A 21,022-nucleotide genomic window follows, 5' to 3' on the forward strand; every position below is an offset into this window, starting at 1 on the left:
GGGGAATTCCCTGGCACTCCAGTGGTTAGGTCTCGGTGCTTTCACTGCCAGGGCCTGGGTTCGATCCCTGGTCGGGGAACTAAGATCCTGTTTGACCTGTGGCATGGTCAAATTGAAAAAAAAAAAAAAAAAAAAAAGAAGGTAGACGCTAAGAAGTGATTCCTGAAAGAGATGGTCTCGGCACAAAGTGTAAAAAGGTTACAAGTGGGCGTGCAGCTCAGGATCCCACTCATAAGATGACTGCTGCGTGTGTCCGGAAATGGGAGATCTTATTCATCAAAGTGGTCACAGCACAAACCTCTGGGAGTAAGATTTCAGGTGATTTTTACTATTTTCTTTATACTTTTCTGTGTGATACTAATCGCAGTTATCTTTGCAATCAGAAATAATAGTAAAGCCTCATTTTTGTGGGAAAGAAACTCAGAAATACAGAAACAGTTCCGGGCAGAAAGCTAGGTGGGACCACTGGCTGGCCTGATACATGCCTGGCATCAGCTCCAAGGGCAGGAATGGTGGATTCCCATTGGAAATATGGGCGGAGCCCCCAGCTTGGGCATTTCTGGGCTGGCCTCAGTCTTTCCTACAGCCACCTAGGGTCCCTGTGCCCTTCTTAGCTGGGGTCTCCCACAGGACCTCACTCTCTGCCTTTGGTGGATCTTGGTGCTAATGATTGCCCTTCTGGGGTGGTACCTTGGCTTGAGAAGAAGGTGACACTCCACCTCCCTCATCTCTTTATTTAATGTGGCGGAGATGGGATGGCACCACCCGGACCCTATGGAAACTTGGTGTTCTCCAAGTGGGAGGGCTGCAGGCTGTGGTCACGGCCATCTTTGTGGTGGCCTAGACTTCTGTGTTTACCTCTTTCTGCACTAGAGGAGTGAACCCAGAGAAACCCTGAGCTGGCAGCCTGGGAAGCACCTCTGTGCTCAGGAGGAGCACCGGCCTCTTGGAGATTGGAATCCCTGCTCCGCCATCCTCTAGCTCTGTGACCTTGCCCTCTCTGGATCTCCATTTCCTTTTCTGTAATTGAGGCTGCTAAGAGTCTCTGCCTCATAAACTAGACGTCACAGTGGGTCCCTGACAACATGGCTGCTTTTCCTCCTCTCCCTGCACAGAAAGGGGGCTTTGCTGGAAAGATTTCCAGAAACTGTTTCGGACTTTGACCCTGCCCATATCTCACCTGTAGCAAGTGCTCATCTGACGTTGCCCGGTGTGATTTCTTAGCAACCGGCTCCTTTTGGTTGGCCCAGCCATCAGACGCTCTCCAGCAGAGAGAGTCTGAGTAATTTTTTCCATTCGATGTTCATTCATGGAAGGCGGGGGGCAGGGATGCGTTTTAGGCAGTACCTGGCTCCTCCTTAAATTAGACTGTTTTCCATTCTCATCTCCCCAAAGGTGGTTTTCCAGACTCAGCCATGACTCACAATCTCAGCCTGCCCACGGGAAGGTCAGAAAATTGGTGAGAAGTCAGAGTTGGAGCATTGATTTTCTTTTTTTTTAAAGACACGAAGGTAGAAAATCAGCATTTGCTTAAAAATGACTACCTTGTGGTACAGCAAAGGGATCCTGTCCAAGAGGGTCTGTTCTAAGGAATGGATGTGTACGACTTTACCTCATCTCAGTCTATATTCATCCATCCATCCATCCATTCATTCATTCATTCAGTACATGGTTATTGTGTACCCACTATGTGCCAGGTGCTGTTCTAATTGCTGGGGATTCCACAGCGAACGAAACAGACAAGTTCCTGCCCAAGTAGAACCAAGTGCTTAGGTACCATTTATTTTCTCAAGCCAGAAACTCCCCTCCCTCCTCCGCTCCCCCTTCTCCACCCCTGTCACACTGGATGAAGGGGAAGGAGCACAGGGCTCAGGTAGGATCCATGGACCTGAGGACTAGCCCTGGCTCTGCCACTAACTGACCACATGGCCTCGGAACAATACCTTGAGTCAAATTCTGAAAAAGCTGTCCTTTCTCTGGAGGCTTCTCCAACTAAAATTCTGTGCTTCCTTGTGATTCCCCAATTCATTCACCATCCCTCCTTTTTTTTTTTTTTTGCGGTACGTGGGCCTCTCACTGTTGTGGCCTCTCCTGTTGTGGAGCACAGGCTCCAGACGCACAGGCTCAGCGGCCATGGCTCACGGGCCCAGCCGCTCAGCGGCATGTGGGATCTTCCCGGACCGGGGCACGAACTCGTGTCCCCTGCATCGGCAGGCGGTCTCTCAGCCACTGCGCTACCAGGGAAGCCCAACCGTCCCTCCTTTTAAATATTTTTAGTGGCTCAGCAATAGTTTTTTCTATCATGGAATATTTCAGATACATAAAAGAGAATAATGACCACCCAACACGTACCCTTCAACATAAGGAACAGAGCTCCGTTCACCCAACGGTGCTCCCAATCATCTTTCTCTCCCTCCCCCCAGGGCCTGGCATTTATCATTTCCATGTATGTCTTTCTTCTTGAAATACATATGAATGGTATATCAATAGTATTGGTATACATGTTTTAGACTTTCTGTAAGTGTTGTCGTATTTTATCACATTACCATAGTTTATCTTTGGCAACTTGCTTTTTCTATCTCTGTTGTGTTTGGAAGATTAATCCTTGTTGATACGTGTAGCTCTGTTTTATTGCTGCATGGTGTCTATTCTCTGAATGTACCACAGTTTATCCATCTTCCATTCGTGGAAATGTAGACGTGGTCTTTTTTTTTTTTTTTTTTTGGCTATTACACGTAATTCTGGGGTGGATATTCTCACAGTGAATTCTTAGGTACAGGAGTTTTCTAGCAGATAAAACTTGATGTGAAATGACTGGGTCAAAGGGCGTGGCTCAAACGCCCTTTGCCCCCTCTCTCCATCTGTCAGCTCTGCTCACCCCACCATCACTTTAGGTAACTTCTCTCCCAGTGGTTCCAGAAAATGTCTTGGATTGTGTCTCAGTAACCCCACTTGGGTCACATGTCCACCCTTGGTTGTCCAGGCCTGGGTCATGGACCTGTCCTTGGAGCTTGGAGGTGGGGCCTGCCCCAAGTGAGCCTCAGAGTGGCGGATAGGGAGGGCTGGCCCCATGAAAGATCAGAGTACTATAGCCGGGGGCAGGACAGCTAACTGTGGGCACTGCCCAGGGTAGCTGGGCCCCATGCTGTTAGGGGGAAGTAGCTCTTGTGCCTTTTGCCCCAAGTTTTCTTAGAAAGCACCTGTCTCTTTGGCAACAACAGTGGCCGAGCAGAATAAAGAAGCCTAGGTTTGTGTTTCACACTTTGATTTCTGAGCACAACTCAGGGCAGTGATCTTCAGTGTGTCCTTTTTAGAGATGGGAAAACTGAGGCTCGAGGGGTCTCAGCAATTCCCGAGGTGTCTGTGGGACCCAGTGAACTGGGAAGATACTCTGTCCTTACCCCCATGCTTTCTCCCCACACTCAGAGGCCAGGTGGCTCCTTTAATGGCTCCAGAATCAGTCCTGCCATTTTATAGGTGGGAGAACTAGGCCCCAAACAGGAGGGGGCTAAGGCTGCAGCTTCTTTGTTTCTAGTCACTCTGTTAATACCCTCAACACAGTGTCGATGCAGGATGTTGTTACAGATGGGGAAACTGAGGCTCAGAGAGCGGAGGCAACTGGACTGGCCAAGAGTTGGGGATAAAGCTCAGACAACAATGAAGGCATCTCCTTGGTCCCCCTCCAATGCTGCGTCCACGTGCCCTCATTTCAGGGTACTTTTCCACCCCAGAGGGAGCTGGCGTCACCGCCCAGACCCCAGTTGTACCTTCGATGGGCCGAAGAGGTAGTCCCCATCCCCTCAGCTGCATCCCCGTGGGCTCCCCACAGAGAGTCCTTTCTTGCCTTTGATGTAAATTCTTGCACTTTCCTGATAATATTCTGGGCTCTTCTTAACGCGCGGGGGTCAGCTGCGAGGCATCTTGGCAATTTATAATTCTTGAGAATTCTGTTTGGTGACATGAGTTAGCATTTAACAGACACCCTGCCACCTCCTCTCTCCCTATTGTGACAAGCTCCTGGCAGAATCCTTTTGAGACTCAGGGTAATTGCACCACGCTGGGTATGGGAGGACCATGTTGCGCTTGAGTGCGTCTCAAAAACGTCTCCACAATAGACAGTCAGGTACGCGTTTGCTTGGCTTCAAGGTAATGATTTAAACTTAATTTGACCCTTGATGAGGGAGCCCAAGCTTCTGGTCGGACACAGCCTTTCAGTGTGGGCTTGCCTGCCATGCCTTCAATGGTTACACAAATAATTCCTTCATAACAAGTGCCTTTCAGAGGATGTCTGCTGCTGACAGCTAATATAGAATTATTGCCCCTGAATGCATTTCTGTAATTACTTCCCAGAGATCTGTCTTTGTGTTAGAAGACATTTCACACTTTAGTAACATAAGTGTTTTGGGAGAGTATGAGCAATAATTATGAATAGTCTTTCCGTGAAAATAAACCTAAAAAATTTATAAAAGCTAATGCTAAAATTGGTTAGAGTCAGGGAGGAATTTCATTTGAATTTGATTCATGTATATTTATTCCAAGTATAATAACCCTTCTTATACGTAAACTTTTTTTTTTTTTAAACAAAAAAGCAGTAATGATACAGAGATCCTGCTTTCTAATTTTTGAGCAATACTGAAATGGCAAACTGATTAAAAGTGACAAGTTGCTTGAGACCGAATAAAGAAGCGTAATCGTAGAGCTCTGATAGGAGACATTTGTGGTAATGGAAAATGAAATGATTCACAGTGTGATCAATAAAAAATTAGCAGCATTTAATAAAAGGTTTCTGCTTCGTGTTGATTAAAGAACAACGCGAGCAGTCTGAAATCCGAGTTAAGTGACGGTTTGAGGATGAGCAGGGGGTGGTGATGGGGTGTGGGTGTGCGTGCGCATATAGATCACGCGGATATTGGCCATCCGAGGTGGCCACCGGGCCCCTGGAGTGGGTCTGGAAGTTTCCTTTGCGCTGCCCACTTGACCTTTGATCTGTGGTTAATCCTTTCCAGGTCTGCCCTCCTCCTAGGCTCCAAGCAGGCCTTGCTCTGATTGGCGGGTGTAGGTCCGGCCCACTCCCCACTTAAATCCACCCCCGCGGAGGGGGCTCCCGCCTGAGGGAAGGCTGTGTTTTCCCTGAGGCCCTTCAAGTGTGCTGTATGGGCCCTTGGCGTTGTCCTGTCAGCTGCCCACGGGTCCAGGTTTCTGGAGACTTCCGGAATGCCCCACAGCGCCCTTGCGGGACTGGGCACCCTCCTGGGGGCTGGAGGGAAGTCAGCAGCAAGCGGGCAGGCCTCAGTCAGCGCAGGAGGTGAAGCGGTAGGGAGGGGAAGGGTCCTTGCAGGGGGCGGGGCCTCCGCCCGCGGGCCGTGGGGTCCGGGGGGAGGGGCTTCGGGAAGCTGTCAGTGCCCTCTGGCTTCCGCCTCAGCAGCAGCAACGCGGCGAAGCCACTCCGTCAGACACGTTCCCTTTCCTCCAGGCGCCACTTCAGTGTTCCCCGGGAGGCGCCGCACACCGGGCGGGCTGTCTCCACGCACGGCAGCCGGCTAATTTCTAAAGGCTCTACACAGCCTCTCCGCTGTGGCTGCAGGGAGTGGGGCTTCTGGCCTTGCAGGCCCTCGCGGGGCTGGACCGGAGACCCTGGTCTGGAGGATCGCTGGGGGGCAGCTGGCCTCTGGGTTACAGCAGCGGCTCCTCAGGACCAAGGGCAGGGAGTCCTTTCCATTCCTGGAGTCCTGGGGCAGCGGGCAGGACCAGGGGCCTGTTCCTGGCTTTGTTCCCACTGTCTCGACTTTCCCCAGAGACGAGCAGAGCCATGGCTGGACGTTCAAATGCTAGGGTAGGAAGGGCCCTTTCAGACTGCTTGGTTCGCATACATTTATCGAGCACCTGTTGTGTGCCAGGCCTTATGGTGGGGGCCGAGTGGGGTGGGGGGATCAGATGAGCAAAATTGATGCCGACTCTGCCTGCCTGGAGCCTGCTCACTGGTACGGGGATAGTGGGACGTTCTGCAAAGAGAAGGACCATGACTGCTGTGGTAAGAGCAGGAAAGCGGGGTGCCCAGTGAGCACCCAGAGTGCGTGTGGGGGGCTGACCCTGTTGGGGTGAAGGTTCATTGAGCTGAGCCCTGGACGGTGAGGAGGAGTTGTCTGGGTGGACTTTTGCCCACTTCCTGCTTTCACAGTGGAACTCCATCTGTAAAGCACTGCTCAGTGGGACCCCAGCGTCTACAGCAGACAGAGTGGGGCTTCCTTGGTGGGGAGGTAACCCTCGGCTTTCTGCCCTCGGGCCTGCCCCTGCCACAGCAAAGAGTCACTAAGGTGCCCTTCTTTAAAAATTGCTGCTCCACGGCCCATGCCTTCATTTACAGATGGAGCCACTGAGGCCAGAGAGGGCGGGACCTGCCGGGATCCCCGAGCGACCTCCGTGTGGCCTGAGGGCTCTGGGCTCCAACTGCACCGCTTGTATTTGCCCTTGACCTTGAGCCACTCTTGCTCAGCCTGGCCACCCGTCCTGTCTTTGGGGTGTGCATCTGTCCCCGGCTCCCCCATCCTCCTCCATGGAGCTCCTCTTTCTGCCATGGCTGCTGGGGGTGATTTGCACCCCAGCATCCGCGCCTTGAGTTCTGCTCCTGGACCGGGAGCAATTAGGAGCGCCAGGCCGTGGCTCTGGCCACAAATTAGCTGGATTTATCGAGCTCCCCATGCCGCCCCACGTCCTGTCCCCCCTCCCCTGCCTAGGTCTGGCCTGCTTCTCCATCTCCTCCTTCCCAGCGGCCGTCGGAGACAAAACATGACAGCAAGGAGAGGGCAGAGTGGTCATAGCCTCAGGAGGTCACGAGGCGGTAACAGTGTACAATTTTCATGGTTCCAGGGTGGCTTTGTCCGACTGTGCTTCATTACTGCATGTGGCGAGATCAGTTTTATTAAGATTGTGAGGCTCGGAGGAGCGACACCGTTAAGGACCGGCTAGAAAAATATAATTTTTTTCCTTTTTGGTGTGGGTGTTTGTGATTGCTTTTTCTCCCCTTCCTCCAGTAATCCCCCCACTTTCCCTCCCTCCCATCTACCGTCTTTTCTTTCCTTCCTTACCCGTCATAGTTGGGAGCCGGGGGCGGGGCGGGGGGTGGAAGCTGCCATCTCTCTCTGACTTTGTGGCTTGAGCTCAGCACCTCAACGTCCCCTGGAGGGGAGAGTCATGCATTCGTTCAGCAGGTACTTGCCCATAAAGGGCAAGGTGCTTGTGACCGGTGTTAGCCTCAGCAGGGTAAGCAGCTATGCTTTGTTCTTTGGGGCATCTACATCACTTAGAGCAGTGGCTGGCGCATAGTAGGTGCTCAGAAAAATGTTTGTTGACTGACCAAAGAGGTGGAGGATTTGTGTCTGATATGGCTCCAGCTTTGGGGGAGCTTACTGCCCACCACAGCCTGGGTAGCAGAGACCTGGGGCAAGATCACCTGGATGATAGCTCCCATAGGGAGCTTCTCCAACCTGTACGTGAGGAAGTGATATCTTCCTCATTTTCTAGGCAAGGAAACTGAGGCTTAGAAGTGCAAGCAACCAAAGTCACACAGGAGGGAACCTGAACCCAGTTCTAAATCTCCAAAGAACCGGCACTTTCATCATTGTACAGCTAAACTCCCTGTCTGACCCAAGGGGGCCCAGTGGCTTTTGCTGGGTGTGCCCCATGGTAAAGATGCCCCAGGCCACATCCAACCCTCCAAGACCTATTGTTTCACTCATGCCATGTTTCTTTTTTTTTTTTTTTTTTTGCGGTACGCGGGCCTCTCACCGCTGTGGCCCCTCCCGCCGCGGAGCACAGGCTCCGGACGCGCAGGCTCAGCGGCCATGGCCCACGGGCCCAGCCGCTCCGCGGCATGTGGGATCCTCCCGGACCGGGGCACGAACCCGTGTCCCCTGCATCGGCAGGCGGACTCTCAACCACTGCGCCACCAGGGAAGCCCCGTGCCATGTTTCTTAAAATTTGAAGTTAACACTTAAAAATCCAGAGATTCCACATAAAAATATGGATTTCCTTCATTAAAAAAAACCCAAAACATCTAATGTTTGTACTGGGCCTTGCTTTTCTGTATGGTAACTATGTAGAGGATTTGAGCAGGGACCACCCCCTTGGGTGGGTGTACATCTTCCCCCCAGGCTCCTCCAGTCCATTCTACTCATTTGTGTAAGGGTGGGGGCCTTGGAGTTGTGAGCTTTGGTCCACTCATGATCTGAGTGACAGAGTGAGCTGTCTGAGCTATCTGAGCTTCAGTTTTGCCCTCTGTATAATAAGCCTAATGTTGTATCTCCCTTGTTGGGCCATGGGTCACTGGGGGAAGGCTGCAAATGAATTGGAAGATCTGGTCTGAGAAAAGTGATTACACTTTTCTATCACACTGCTAACCATTTTGGCCTCGGGTTCTAGAATTCCTGACAACTAAAGAGACATCCTCTGGAAAGTTCTTGTTTTCCTGGTTAACCACGGGCCTGTGGAAAGGGGGCCCTGTACCCAGTCTCGTATCATCAGTCAGGATGGAGCATCCCAGCAAGGCTCGTGTGACACAGCCCGAGGTCAGGTTCAGTGTCTGGCTGACCGTGGCTTTGAAATTCCATCCACGGAGCTGTCCACGCTGACAGGGGAGCAATAGTCGCTCCCCCCACCCCCCAAGACAACATGTGGAAGCTGCTTCCTTATTTAAGTGGAACTTGGACAGCAAATTATGTGTTAAAATATTTGCCTACAGCTCTGCTGCCAAGGGGACCCTTTAGGCTGAGTGTTAAATGTTAGCCTGCTGCCTGCACTGCACATATTTTAAACCTGAAGATAAATAGTGGCTGCCTTGTGGAATTTGGGGCCAGCAGCGGATGCACAAGCAGAGTGTCTAATTGGGGTTGGTAGGCTCCTTGCCCAGACCCAGCCCAGGCCCTCTCTTTCTCCATCCCACCAGTCCAGGTGTGTGTGAGAAAGTGTTCATGGAGGCGTGTCCTTCTCTACAAGCAGGGCCAAGACGCATAGGTGAGGTTCAGCCAGGGGTTTGACCTCATGCCCAGGTTCCGGAAGTGCTTCCTCCACGCTGGCCCTCGGGATACATGCTGCTGGTGATACCGTTTGTAGGACACATACGGGCTGTTAGGATGGAGCACATGTTCTCTGTTAAAGCAAAATGTTGCTCCAGGATAAACATTTTGCAAGTGGTAGACACCTGCCTGGACTGTGAATTCTGTTGGGAGGCCCCCCCCAACTACGTACAGGGGGAGAGCACAGGGCAAGTGGGCTTGTGAATTGTAAACTCGCCGGCATCATCTGCCCCCGGGACAGACCCCCGGCAGGGGTCACGCTGTTTCCTGGAGGAGGTGGGCTTGTCACTTACTCAAGGTCACACAGGGAGGGAGGAGGGAGCCCGGACTTGAGGCCAGGAATTTCCTCTCCTGATGCAGTGGATCCTTTTGTCTGTATGGACATTTTTGTGCCTTTCAGGGGGCATGTGCCCTGACATTCTCCATCCTCAGGAGCCTGTGAGGCCTCCTGCCAGAACCTCTCGTGCAGTACGATGTCTCCACCCTTGTGTCTGAACCATGATGCAGCCTGTGTTGGTTTGAATGATGTTAGCAAAATAAGACAGTAACCGTAGCTACTGTTTTCTCAGGCTCACTGTGGGCCAGGTATCAGGCTTTGTATATACTACCTCATTAAAATAATTTAACTTCATTAAAATTTTTCTGAGAGAGGGTAAGTGACTTATCCAAGGTCTCCCAGCTGTTAAGTGACAGCGTGTGGATCTGAACCCAGACTGGCTGGCTCCAAAGTCTGGGATTCTTTTCGGTTCTTTCTCTATCATCCCATCAGTCCCTGGAACATGACTCCAGCTGTCTGCTGCTTGTGTGTGTCGTTGCTTCATGACCATCTTTCTGCAGGAACAACTTGGTTCCATCAGCCCCACTGAACTGCTCTACACTGGTGCTCCCGGTGCCCCCTGTTCAGTTGGATTCTCTCGTCAAGCCCTGTACGTGCCTAGAATTCAGCGTCTGGTGGTTCTGATTTCTGCGGAGGTGGCTGGTACGGTCTCCTATCCAGGTCTGATTGCGGGAAACGATGGGGAGACCGGCCCAGGACTTGCTGGCCTCCAGGACTGCTTCTCCCGCTTCCCACTGTCACCTGGCACTAGTCCTGCCCTTTACACCTCTCCCTGTCCTTCCCCCGCACCCTTGTCTTGCACTTTTGCCCACATCCTCCTCTGCCTGCCTGCCCCTGCTCCAGCCTCCTCTGGGCTCCTTGAAACCCTGCAGGGCTCCTGGCTTACCCGTATCTGTGTGTAGCTGTGGGCACAATTCTTCTCGCATTGATGGCCAGCCATACAGGAGCCTCACCTCCACCCTGTGAGGCAGGAGAGGGCGGTGTCCATCACGATTAAGCTTGTTGACACATAGGGAATCGGTCTCAGGTGGGAGAATTGACATAGGGTCACTCATGGGGCGAGGCGGGGGGGTCCTAGAGCTAAGACTGGAACCCGGTCCCCTGAGTAACCCGGCCCAGGCCGCAGGCACGTACCACCTATACCTCCCTTGGGGCATTCATTTCTTCACTGGGCAGTCATTCATCCGCCCCATGTTGATTAAGCATCTTTTCTGTGCCAGGCCTTGTGTGGCTTTGAGGCCACCAAGATGAAAGAGACGGGGGAGCACCCTGTATGTTGTAACAAATACATGCGTGTTATGCCCGGCACACAGTAGGCGCTCAATCAATATTTGTAGGGTGAATGAAGGAGAGAATGGACGAAGGCGTGTGACTGTAACCTCTGGGATATCTCACACCTCTCATACTCTGCCCTTGTTTTCTTTCTCGGGCGTGTAGGGGTTGCTCCTGGCTTTCTGCCTCCGTTGGGAAGATACTCAGCCATGGGGCCCCAGAGGCGGGACCCCCAGTGGTCCCTGGTTGGTTCTCAGGCTGCCCAGGGCCCCCTGATGGCGGGGTGATCCCCACAGTCCTTCCCAGGAAGGAGAAGAGGCAGCCTTCTCGCTGAGGTTCTTTCTGACTTGTGTGCTGGCCGGGGACTGGGGCCAGAGGGGAGAGACCCTCCCTCGCGGGTGTTCTCAGGCTGAGCCTCTGTCAGCTGGCCCTGGGGAGCGGTGAGGCCCCGACAGCCCTGACTCATGAGCTCAAGAAGCCTGGCTGAGAAGGTAAGAAATGTCCTGTTCCCAGACCTGTCAGCCTGTGGGCAGCCTGGCCCCCCGGCATCTCTCCCTTTTCCCTTTTTTCTGGCAGTGGACTCAGCCAGCTGTCCCCTGCTCAGCGCTTTCACAGACATTCCCTTTTTGCCCTCCCGTGTGGTGGTTAAGAGTCAGGATCTGTAGTCAGAAGAGCTGGGTTTGAATCCACACTCTGCCCTTCCCAGTGTGTGTGATTTGTGTGTGGTCCTGAGCCTTGGTTTCCCCCTCTGCAAAGGGGAGGTATCAATTGTATCTCCCTCATAGGCTTACTGTGATGATGGGATGGGAGGATGTGAAGGTAGAAGGGTACCTGCGGTGTCAGCATCGCTCAGGGTGCAGGTGGCCTGGGGTGGGGAGATTCACTGTTTTCTAATGATAAGCAATAAAGGCTGAGTGTTTTGTTACTGTCTCTCTTTGCTCATAGAAAGTTCCCCAAGCCCATATCTTGGACTCAGGGACTATGGCATGTGGGGGTGTCGTGTAGTGGGATCAACCGGTGTAGGTGTACCCTTTTCCTCCTGATTTGAAGAAGAAGTTGGCAGGACAGACTGGCCCCATCATATGTTAGGTTGAACCATTTGGGATTGCCAATTTTTGGCTTTTTTGACCTACGAAGATGGCAACTTCATATGGTTCAACCTAATACTTATCACACAATAAACAGCACTGTAAGCACTTCCCCTCCCCCTACCTGTGTTGATATTTGGAGTCTTGTTTCTTTCAAACCAATTAATTCATACATTCACCATTTACTGAGCACTTACCGTGCGTCTGTACCAGGGGCTGGGGAGACAGTACCAAGCCAAACCAAACACAGCTCCTGCCCTCATGGAGCTTACGGGGACGTGTTCCAGCTGTCTATTGCTGTGTAGCAAACCACCCCCAAACTCAGTGACCTAAAGCAACAATTATTAGTTTGCACACTTCTGTGGGCTGACTGGACTCAGTTGGTGGTCTCACTTAGCATTTCTTGTAGAGTTGCAGTCACGTGCCAGTTGGGGCTGCTGCCTTCTGAAGGCTTGTCTGGGTTGGATGTCCGAGATGCTGCACTCCCGTGCCTGGCAGTGGGCGCTGGCAGTGGGAGCTCAGCTGGGGCTGTCGACTGGAGCACTTACACTCTCTCCATGTGGCTTGGGCTTCTTATAGTAGGGCAGCTGGGTTCTCAGGGGTCGTGTCCCAAGAGACCAACAGACAAGGGGGAAGCTGCATTCTAGTTTCTGTTACATTCTAGCGTTTGAGGAAGTCACCAAGGCCAGCCAGGCCAGAGGGGAATTGTGGAGGCGACTCAGATCCCTCTTCTTCTTCTTTTTTTTTTTTTTTTTTGCGGTTCATGGGTCTCTCACTGATGTGGCCTCTCCCGTTGCGGAGCACAGGCTCCGGACGCGCAGACCCAGCAGCCATGGCTCACGGGCCCAGCCGCTCCGCAGCATGTGGGATCATCCCGGACCGGGGCACGAACCCGTGTCCCCTGCATGGGCAGGCGGACTCTCAACCACTGCGCCACCAGGGAAGCCCAGATCCCTCTTCTTGATGGGTGAGGGCAAGGTCCCCCTCCACAATAGCACATGGGATGGGAGGTGTTGTTGCTGCCGTCCAGGGCAAATGTGGCTGCCACCAGAAGGCAGAGAGTAAAAAAATTAGCCTATAAAAGTGTAAGTGAACTTTGTGCCAAGTGCTCTGACAGCGAAGGGAAGGGAACTATGGGGGAGAAATGATCGGGACCTGTGTGACCTTGGTGCTCAGGCCCACGGGGAACAGTTACGGCAGAACTGGAGTGTGAAGAAGCCCTTGGCTAAACAAACTTGAAGTTCAAGGAATTGAACAAAGGTCTGTGGGGCTGTGGAGGTAAGTGGGAAGTCAGAGAGGTCAGCAGAGCCCTTGCTGGAGTTTGGGGCTGCAACCAGGCCCCTGCAGATGGCCTTGGAGGGTTGGCAGATTCCTTGACACTCAACTCACTTTTTTTTTTTTTCCTGCGGTACGCGGGCCTCTCACTGTTGTGGCCTCTCCCATTGCGGAGCACAGGCTCCGGACGTGCAGGCTCAGCGGCCATGGCTCACGGACCCAGCCGCTCCGCAGCATGTGGGATCTTCCCGGACCGGGGCACGAACCCGTGTCCCCTGCATCGGCAGGCGGACTCTCAACCACTGCGCCACCAGGGAAGCCCTCAACTCACTTTTCCACTGAAGCTCTGCTTTGGGGAGACCATGTAGCATAGTGGTTAAGAGGAACAACTGTGTTGGCAACCTGCCACTATGGCCTTGCTTAAGCATCGTCACCTCACAGAGCCCCGGTTTCCTTACCCCTAAAATGGGGCTATGATGGTGCTCAACTCATAGGGCTGCCCGGCTGGCTGGGCTCAGAAGGTACCTGGCATGCAACTAGTGCTCAATAAATGCTAGCTTCTCTTGGTGGACCCCTGGGCAAAAGGATGGGGGTGTGCACATTGGAAAACAACTAGGTTGTGAGTTGTCCCGGGTGGAGTGTGAGGCCGGGCAGGTCAGGAGCTTTGTAAATGGATGGAGAGGCTGGCATTTACGGTGCCTATTCTGTTTCCTGTCCCGCGCTCGTGGCCCTGGGGGAGAGGGCCCTATTCGAAATTGTTTACTTTGGGCCTTCCCTGGGTGTCCCCCGGGAGAACTTGGGTGGGGCCGGAGGGAGAGGCACCAGCGGTCCGTTTTCGGGACATCCTTCCCAGCCCCGGTGGAAAAGAAATGAGCTCTGCTGACTTTGTCTTGTGGGCCCGGGTGGTTGAAGGGACCTGGGGGTCAACTGTAGTTCAGGCCCAGCCGGTCACCACGTTGGAAACATGAGGCAGCACATAGGATGGGGGCTCAGGCAGGGCTGGTGGTGGCCGCTGGGCTCTGTGTCCTCTGCTTGCTCAGCGAGGACCCTTGAGGGACCCGGGGGCTGGTTGAGGGCAGGACGTGGGCCAGCAGGGTCACCCCCGATGAGCCAGAGCCGGGTCAAGGTACTCTCATTAGGGCCCCGGGGGCTCACTGAGCAGCTGCTCAGGGTGGGCCTGGGAAAGAGGAGATCCAGAGGGTGCTCCAGGGGGGACTGGCGCCCTCAGCTCTGTCCTCAGGGCTCCCACCTCCCGGCCTTGGGAGTCTGGGGCTCCGACAGGCCCCGGCCTGGAGAAGGGCAAGCAGCTCCACATCAGAACTTGTAGGTTCAATCCCTTGTGTGGCTTTGGGTGGCCTCTCAGAGCCACAGTTTTCTCATCTGTAAATGGAGAAATAACACCATGTACTCTTTTTTCCGATTGTAAGGATCAGAGACTGGGGGGCATGAGAGTGCCTTACAGAGTAGAGCCTTGAGCTGATGGAGGGCTTCCTGCTCTAGCAGTCCTGATTCTGATGACGCAGCAGAGGGGCCCCCGGGGACTGGAGCTTCGGGGACGTCCTGCTCCCTAAGACTCCTTCAGCCCACGTGACCCCTGGGACCTCGGGCGATGAGGTCCCCATGTCGCCCGCCCCTGCCCCCTCCCCCCCCTTTCTGTGCAGCCACCTTGCCTTCCCATTAGGAGACAGCGGCAGGGGAGGTGACAGTTTCTTAAAACAGATTTATACTCTTGGATGACTTTATGGGTTTTTGCCTTATAAAAACCCAAGAGTTGACATTCTGATTTATCTACTCCTGAGTCAACAGGATGTACCAGATTTAAAGAGATCAAATGCATTGTACTGTTTGTGGTTCCAGTTGTGGATTAGATGAGCTATTATGGAAAATGCTGCCAAGTAAATATGGCAAAAAAAACAACAACAAGGGGATAATTTAAATATGTCTATTAAACTATGTGTTAAGTAAAGTAGCACAGGCGTGGTGCTGAGCGTAACTTATTATCTGGAGAGTTGGTGTAGTAGATAAAGTGGGAATTATGGTTCTTTTTCCCCTCTTCAGAACATTTTTTTTTTTTTTTAAATTAAGGGAAGAGACTGTAAACTAGGAATTTCAGAGACGGGCGCTCGCCTGTGTAACCATGGTTGTATGATGACTTATAATATTGAAGGCTCCAAATGACATTTCTCATTTCTTTACTTTCTATTTCTTGCCGTCACCACAGCAGCAGATCAGATTTCCTGAGATAAATATGCTGCCTGACTTTTAATGGGATTTCTGTATTGCCGGGAGTTGGCATGTTCTGATGATAAAAGAACCTAAAAATTGTACATCCCTTAATTGGTAAGAAGAGAGATGTTTTGATGGGCCACAAATGGAAACATTGATTTTTACTGCCTCTGTGCAGTTCCAAGCGGCGCGTCATGCCACGTTCGCCGCCACAGAAGGCGGCAGCTGGCTCTCCAATGAGCTGATTTGTGTTTGTAGGTTGTTGCTGTCGGGTGCTTGGAGGTGCATGTTCTGTGCAGACGGGAGAAACAGAGCCCTTATAACATTATCTGTTTCTGAATAGAAATATTTATCGGACTGTGGCTTTGACCTCAAATGAAATGCATTCTTTGCTTCATTTCTCTTTCTTGCTTTGGCAACCAGTCCTTGGGGGTTTAAAGGTTGTGTGCTGAAGCCTTTTCCTGTAACTGTGATGTTATGGGCGACACACACACACGTGCATACACACACCTTTGCATATGCGTATATGTTTGCATCAATATCTTTACACATAATACAGATTTCTCTCTTTAGTTTAAATAAGTGCTAGTTTCTGCACAGATAGATCTGTTTTCCAGGACAGACTGTGGGAAGAGACAACAGGCACTTTGGTTTTCCAGTCTGAGTCTCTGTATTTTAATGGGCAAGTTTAATCCACTGACATTTATTGGGATTACTGATATGTTCTGTATGTAATATTTACCATGCATTTTTTGCAGTTTGGTTTACAAGTTTTTGTTGGGTCCTATTAATCGCTCAGATTGAGGCTGTTCTCCACTTCCCCCAGCTGTGCACTAGGCAGGAGTCAGGATGTCAAGGTGAACATCTGTAGGGTGCTGGGGATGTTGCATCCTTCTGTCTGGAGGCCAGGTGCCTTACCTATGAAAGGGGAATAACAAAGCTGTCCCTCTTTGTGGGCAGGGGGCGGAACCGTAAGATAGCTTGAGCCCCCGTTTAGCTCTAGGATGTGTGAGACTGTGAAATGGGGCTACGTGTGTGTATTTGTGCTTTGAAAATGCACAGAACACTATGCAAATGCAAAGCATCGTTATCATGATCATTAACTCACTTTTCTGTAAAGTTCAACCACTGGTCTGCACAGTGCTAAGCACAGAATTGGTATTTTATTTTAAAGAAATTGGTCAAATGATTCCAAGCCTGGTTCTCACTGTCTAGGCTGATACCGGGGCACAAGTGAGCACTCAGGGGCATTTTAAGCAGCAATTTTTTTTTTTTTTTTTTTTTTTTGTGGTATGAGGGCCTCTCACCGTTGTGGCCTCTTCCCGTTTTGGAGCACAGGCTCCGGACGCACAGGCTCAGCGGCCATGGCTCACGGGCCCAGCCGCTCCGCAGCATGTGGGATCTTCCCGGACCGGGGCACGAACCCGTGTCCCCTGCATCGGCAGGCGGACTCTCAACCACTGGGCCACCAGGGAAGCCCCTAAGCAGCAATTTGACTATCCGTGGTCCTGCAAATACATGTGCTTCCTTGATTCCAGAGTCAGGACATCTTTGCAAAGAACTGAGCCAACATCTCTACATTGGGAGGCATGTTATGTGGAAGGTGAGCCTGGCTAAGAGATCTCCCAGCTCTAAACTTCAAGGCTTTGGGGGAAACTAAAAGTTCAGGTGCATTAGGAACAACTGATGGAAACTCTAGAGAAATGTGTGAGAGAACTGGGTTTTTTAGGAGACAAAATGCTAAGGTATTTTCACCTCCCTGATGGGTCATGACCCCCAGCATCCATGCACAGAGGGAAGATGACAGGACATCCCTCTAGAGGATTTGCACCAAGAATTAAATAATCTAGCTGAGAATTATGGCACCACATGCTACAAAAACCCCCATATTTTAATATACTGAGAGGTGTCAAGAAGAATGGACCCTGGGAGGTAGAGTAATTAAATGTATCTTCATAAATGCAGGGTGATTCTTTTAAAATCCTTTCCCAAGACCCCGTCAGCTGACATGGACTGTATTCTTCCTGTTGGCAGGAGGCCTAGAAGGAGAGCCAGAGTGTGATCGAAAAACCAGCCGTGTGCTGGAAGACAGGAACAGCGTGACAAGTCAAGAGGAGAGAAATGAGGACGATGAAGACATGGAGGATGAGTCAATTTACACCTGCGATCACTGTCAGCAGGACTTCGAGTCTCTGGCAGACCTGACGGACCACCGGGCCCACCGCTGTCCTGGAGGTAATGCTAAATAGCACCGGGATTCTGACAGGTGGTTATACGGATAATTGGACATAGCAACAGCTTGAAGCCTCAAGTGAGATTAAAGAATTAATAATGTAATTTTACAGTTAATGTCATTTTATTGTGGTGTCTTGGGTACCCTTTTAAATAAAATTTAAAATGAAAGCAACAGCTTTCCAGCAGGCAGGAGTTAGGCGGAGGTGCCCTGTCCTTGCTCCCCCAAACTGCATTCCATAGTATGTGGGCCATAAATGGGTGGGTCTGCACCCCGGATTTCTGGAAGGCCTTTTGGAAACCCAGCAATTAAGAGGTTATTAGTGCAAAGTTAAGCAGCTTAAGTGTGGAAAGCTGCATGAAGGAGTGAGCTCCGAAGCAGGGCTTGTGATGGGATGGGGAGAATTTCAAAGGCCAAGAAGTACCCCTATGGAAAGGGACGCAGTTCCACCTCCGCACTTGGCCTTCTGCTTCTCTGGGTAGGAGAAGGGTGGCTGGGAGCAGTTTCTGACTATAGCAGTTTGACTATAGCCCTGTGTTCTGTTTACCAGCTGCCTCAGAGAAGGTGGGCAAGGCCACAGTATATAGGAGCGATTTAAGACTTCACGAGTTGAGTGTGTCTGTGTGTCTGGGATACGTGCAGTGTGTGGGGTAGGGGAATGGGGGCATGCATATTCCCGGGAGTATGGCAGCCATGCAATAGGGATAGGGGTTGACATGTTTCCAGGCTCTGAGCTGGGAGTCCAGAGCATGTGTGTGCCTTAAACAGCTATCCTGAGACATCTCCTTCTATTGTGATTGTTGATGAAACCCTTTGGATGCCGGTTTGTGGGAAGAGGACCTAAAATCTCAGACCAATATTCCAAGGAGGACCTGACACCTGTTTTGTGGGGGGAATTTGCTGGTAAGAGATAGGTTGGGACTCAAAGTCTTGCTTCCCCTGCCTTTCATGCCATCTTGGAAGATTGAAAGCCAAGTGTTTGTGGAACTTTGCTATGACTTTTCCTCTAGTGACATCTGTACCTGCACAGCCCTGGGTAGACCAAGTTTTCATTCTCGCCCTCTAGAGGGAATAGATATCAAAAACAATAGACCTGGCAAGACTCCAAGTTTTGAACTTTTTGGGGCTCAGCAAACCAAACCACAGTCATTTGGAATTTGTGAAATTTCAATCATTGGCAGAGGCAACGGCCAACTTATAAGCTTAGAATCAGAATTAGAAGGGACTTATAGGGTTGGCTTTTCCAGTCCTCTTATTTGCTGGGGGGAAATACTGAGGCTTTGAGAGAGAAAGGTGACTGCTTAACCAAGGTCACATAGCAATTTGGTGACGGAGCCAGGACCTCCTCAGGACCCTGGGCTATGGACTCTCATTCTTGGACCCGAGAAAACAATAGATGCTAGTGTAGCTCTTGATTTAGCCAAGAACTGAGGTGAAATCTTAAGTATAAAAGAGTGAAATATTGTCACTTACTTTAAAAACAATCAGTTAATTGATCTTCTAATTAAAAGCTATTCTCTTCATATTCTATGTGAAAGAACACACTGTTCTCATCTAGTTGTTAAAGCAGGGCCCCTCAGGACCACTGCTAAGTGATGCTTTGTAGAGTCTCTGCAGCTCTTGGAGTGAGGTCCTACCCCTGGCACTACTTAGGCTGTTCCTTCCTCCAGTTTTTCAGAATCAAGGAGATTCTCACGTCTCTTACCACACTTTTGAGAATGGTGGTATTTCTAGGTGGAGAAGGGAAAATGTGAGACTTTAGGGCTGTAAATGGGGGTCTGTATTGGAAATTATAAATGGTAGCTAATTGTTCTTTGGTCCTGGGCAGGACTCTCTTCCCAGTGGTGGTCTCTTCACTCCACAGCCTCAGACTTTGGCTGAAATCATGGCAGCCCCATTTGCAGCCTCTCAAGCCATCTTTATTGATGCTGCTGGTATCCACCGATTCCCCTGCCTGCTTCCTGACAGGACCCCACTAACAACCTCCACTGGTACATGGGAACCAGAAATATCCCCAAGCCCTGGAGCATTGGATGGGAGTCAGAGATTCCTTGAAAGAGTACAGGAAACGACCTCGTCTAATAGCATCCCCAAGAAATTCATTACCACCCAGTAAAGGAGTGACCCAGCGCGGGTGAGTCTCCCTAACATGGAAGAGATATGTGAGGAGCTATTTTCCCCCCAGTTCTTAGGATTACCCAGGGACAGGATACACCTTTGGGAATTGTGTGCATATTTTCAAAACCGGTCCCTATCTAGGACACTTCCGCATCCTTGGATTGTGCAGTGGTTTTCAGACTGTGTTTCCAGAGGTGTCTCTGAGGCTCTTGGGGTCGGTATTGGGGCCTGTCTGATTGAGGGGGCTCTGACACCCACTTTAGTCAGAGCTATCACCTTAAAAAGTCTGCTTTATACATTAGGCTATAGTGTAAGATCTTTAAACATTGGCTTCTACTTTAAAAGTTTGGAACTGGTACAGAAATGCAACAGCAGGCCCTCCCAGGCCAGCCTCATGGGTCTGCTGGACGCTCATCATTGATCACCCGGTCACAGTGCTGCTAGGGATGATGCAGGTGGGCATTGCTGCCCCATGGAACGTCACTCTGGAGGGAAAGGTGGACACTCGGCAGCCCAACAAAGACCATTTCAGACAAGGATTTCAGAGAGGGCCCTGCTCTGCTGAGGCCGGGAGGGCTCTGGGTGCTTGGAAGATGTTTCTGAGGGAACAAATGAGTCTTGTTTCAAGGGAAGGTGGGACGTCCCTGCCGCTGAGGATGTGGGCACTGAGGGCAGTGCCACTTGTCCATCGGAATCTGGCTTTGGGTGTGAACGACACTCATGCCCTGCAGAGGGCTGCCTTCCCGGAATGTGAAGGCGGCACACCCCTCCCCAAGCAGGGTGCCTGGGAAGCCCAGCCCTTCCAGATGGTCAGCGTGTTGGGAAGAGGCTGTGTGGAGGGGGTGGGTGTGTTTGTGGGGGCCATCTCAACTGTGGCCCTTTTATTATTATTGTTTTATTGAAGTATAGTTGATTTACAATGTTGTGTTAAATACTGCTGTACAGCAAAGTGACTCAGTTATACATATACATTCTTCTTCATATTCTTTTCCATTATGGTTTATCACAGGATATTGAGTATAGTTCCCTGTGCTATACGGTAGGACCTTGTTGTTTATCCCGTCTATATACACCAGTTTGCATCTGCTAATCCCATGCTCCCAGTCCATCCCTCACCCATCCTCCTCCCTCTTGGCAACCGCCAGTCTATTCTCTATGTCGGTGATTCTGTTTCTGTTTCATAGATAGGTTCATTTGTGTCATATTTTAGATTCCTCGAATGTGGTCCTTCTTTGAACTGCTCTAGCAGAGTGAGCTCTGGGCTCTTGCTGTGGCAGCTGGGGTGTGGGTGAGGACACTGCCTCGTTCCATCGGAATCTGGGAGAGTGGTGTGAGGTCTGAAGAGTTTCTGGGGTGGGGATGTGGGGATGCTCTTCATGGACGGGGTGGCTCCTGCTGGAAT

The 21,022-nt window shown here is 51.2% G+C and overlaps 1 protein-coding gene across 1 annotated transcript in view; it reads left to right on the top strand.

Moving 5' to 3' along the window:
- ZNF423 (zinc finger protein 423) overlaps window positions 1-21,022 on the top strand; it is a 339,930-nt gene that overhangs the window by 94,181 nt on the left and 224,727 nt on the right. The window contains exon 3 of the mRNA XM_079724190.1: window positions 17,304-17,504. Within this exon, the coding sequence (XP_079580316.1) occupies window positions 17,304-17,504 (201 nt within the window). The remainder of the gene's footprint in view (window positions 1-17,303; window positions 17,505-21,022) is intronic.

Source organism: Hyperoodon ampullatus, assembly GCF_949752795.1.
Source record: "Hyperoodon ampullatus genome assembly, chromosome: 18".
NCBI classification, from domain to species: domain Eukaryota; kingdom Metazoa; phylum Chordata; class Mammalia; order Artiodactyla; family Ziphiidae; genus Hyperoodon; species Hyperoodon ampullatus.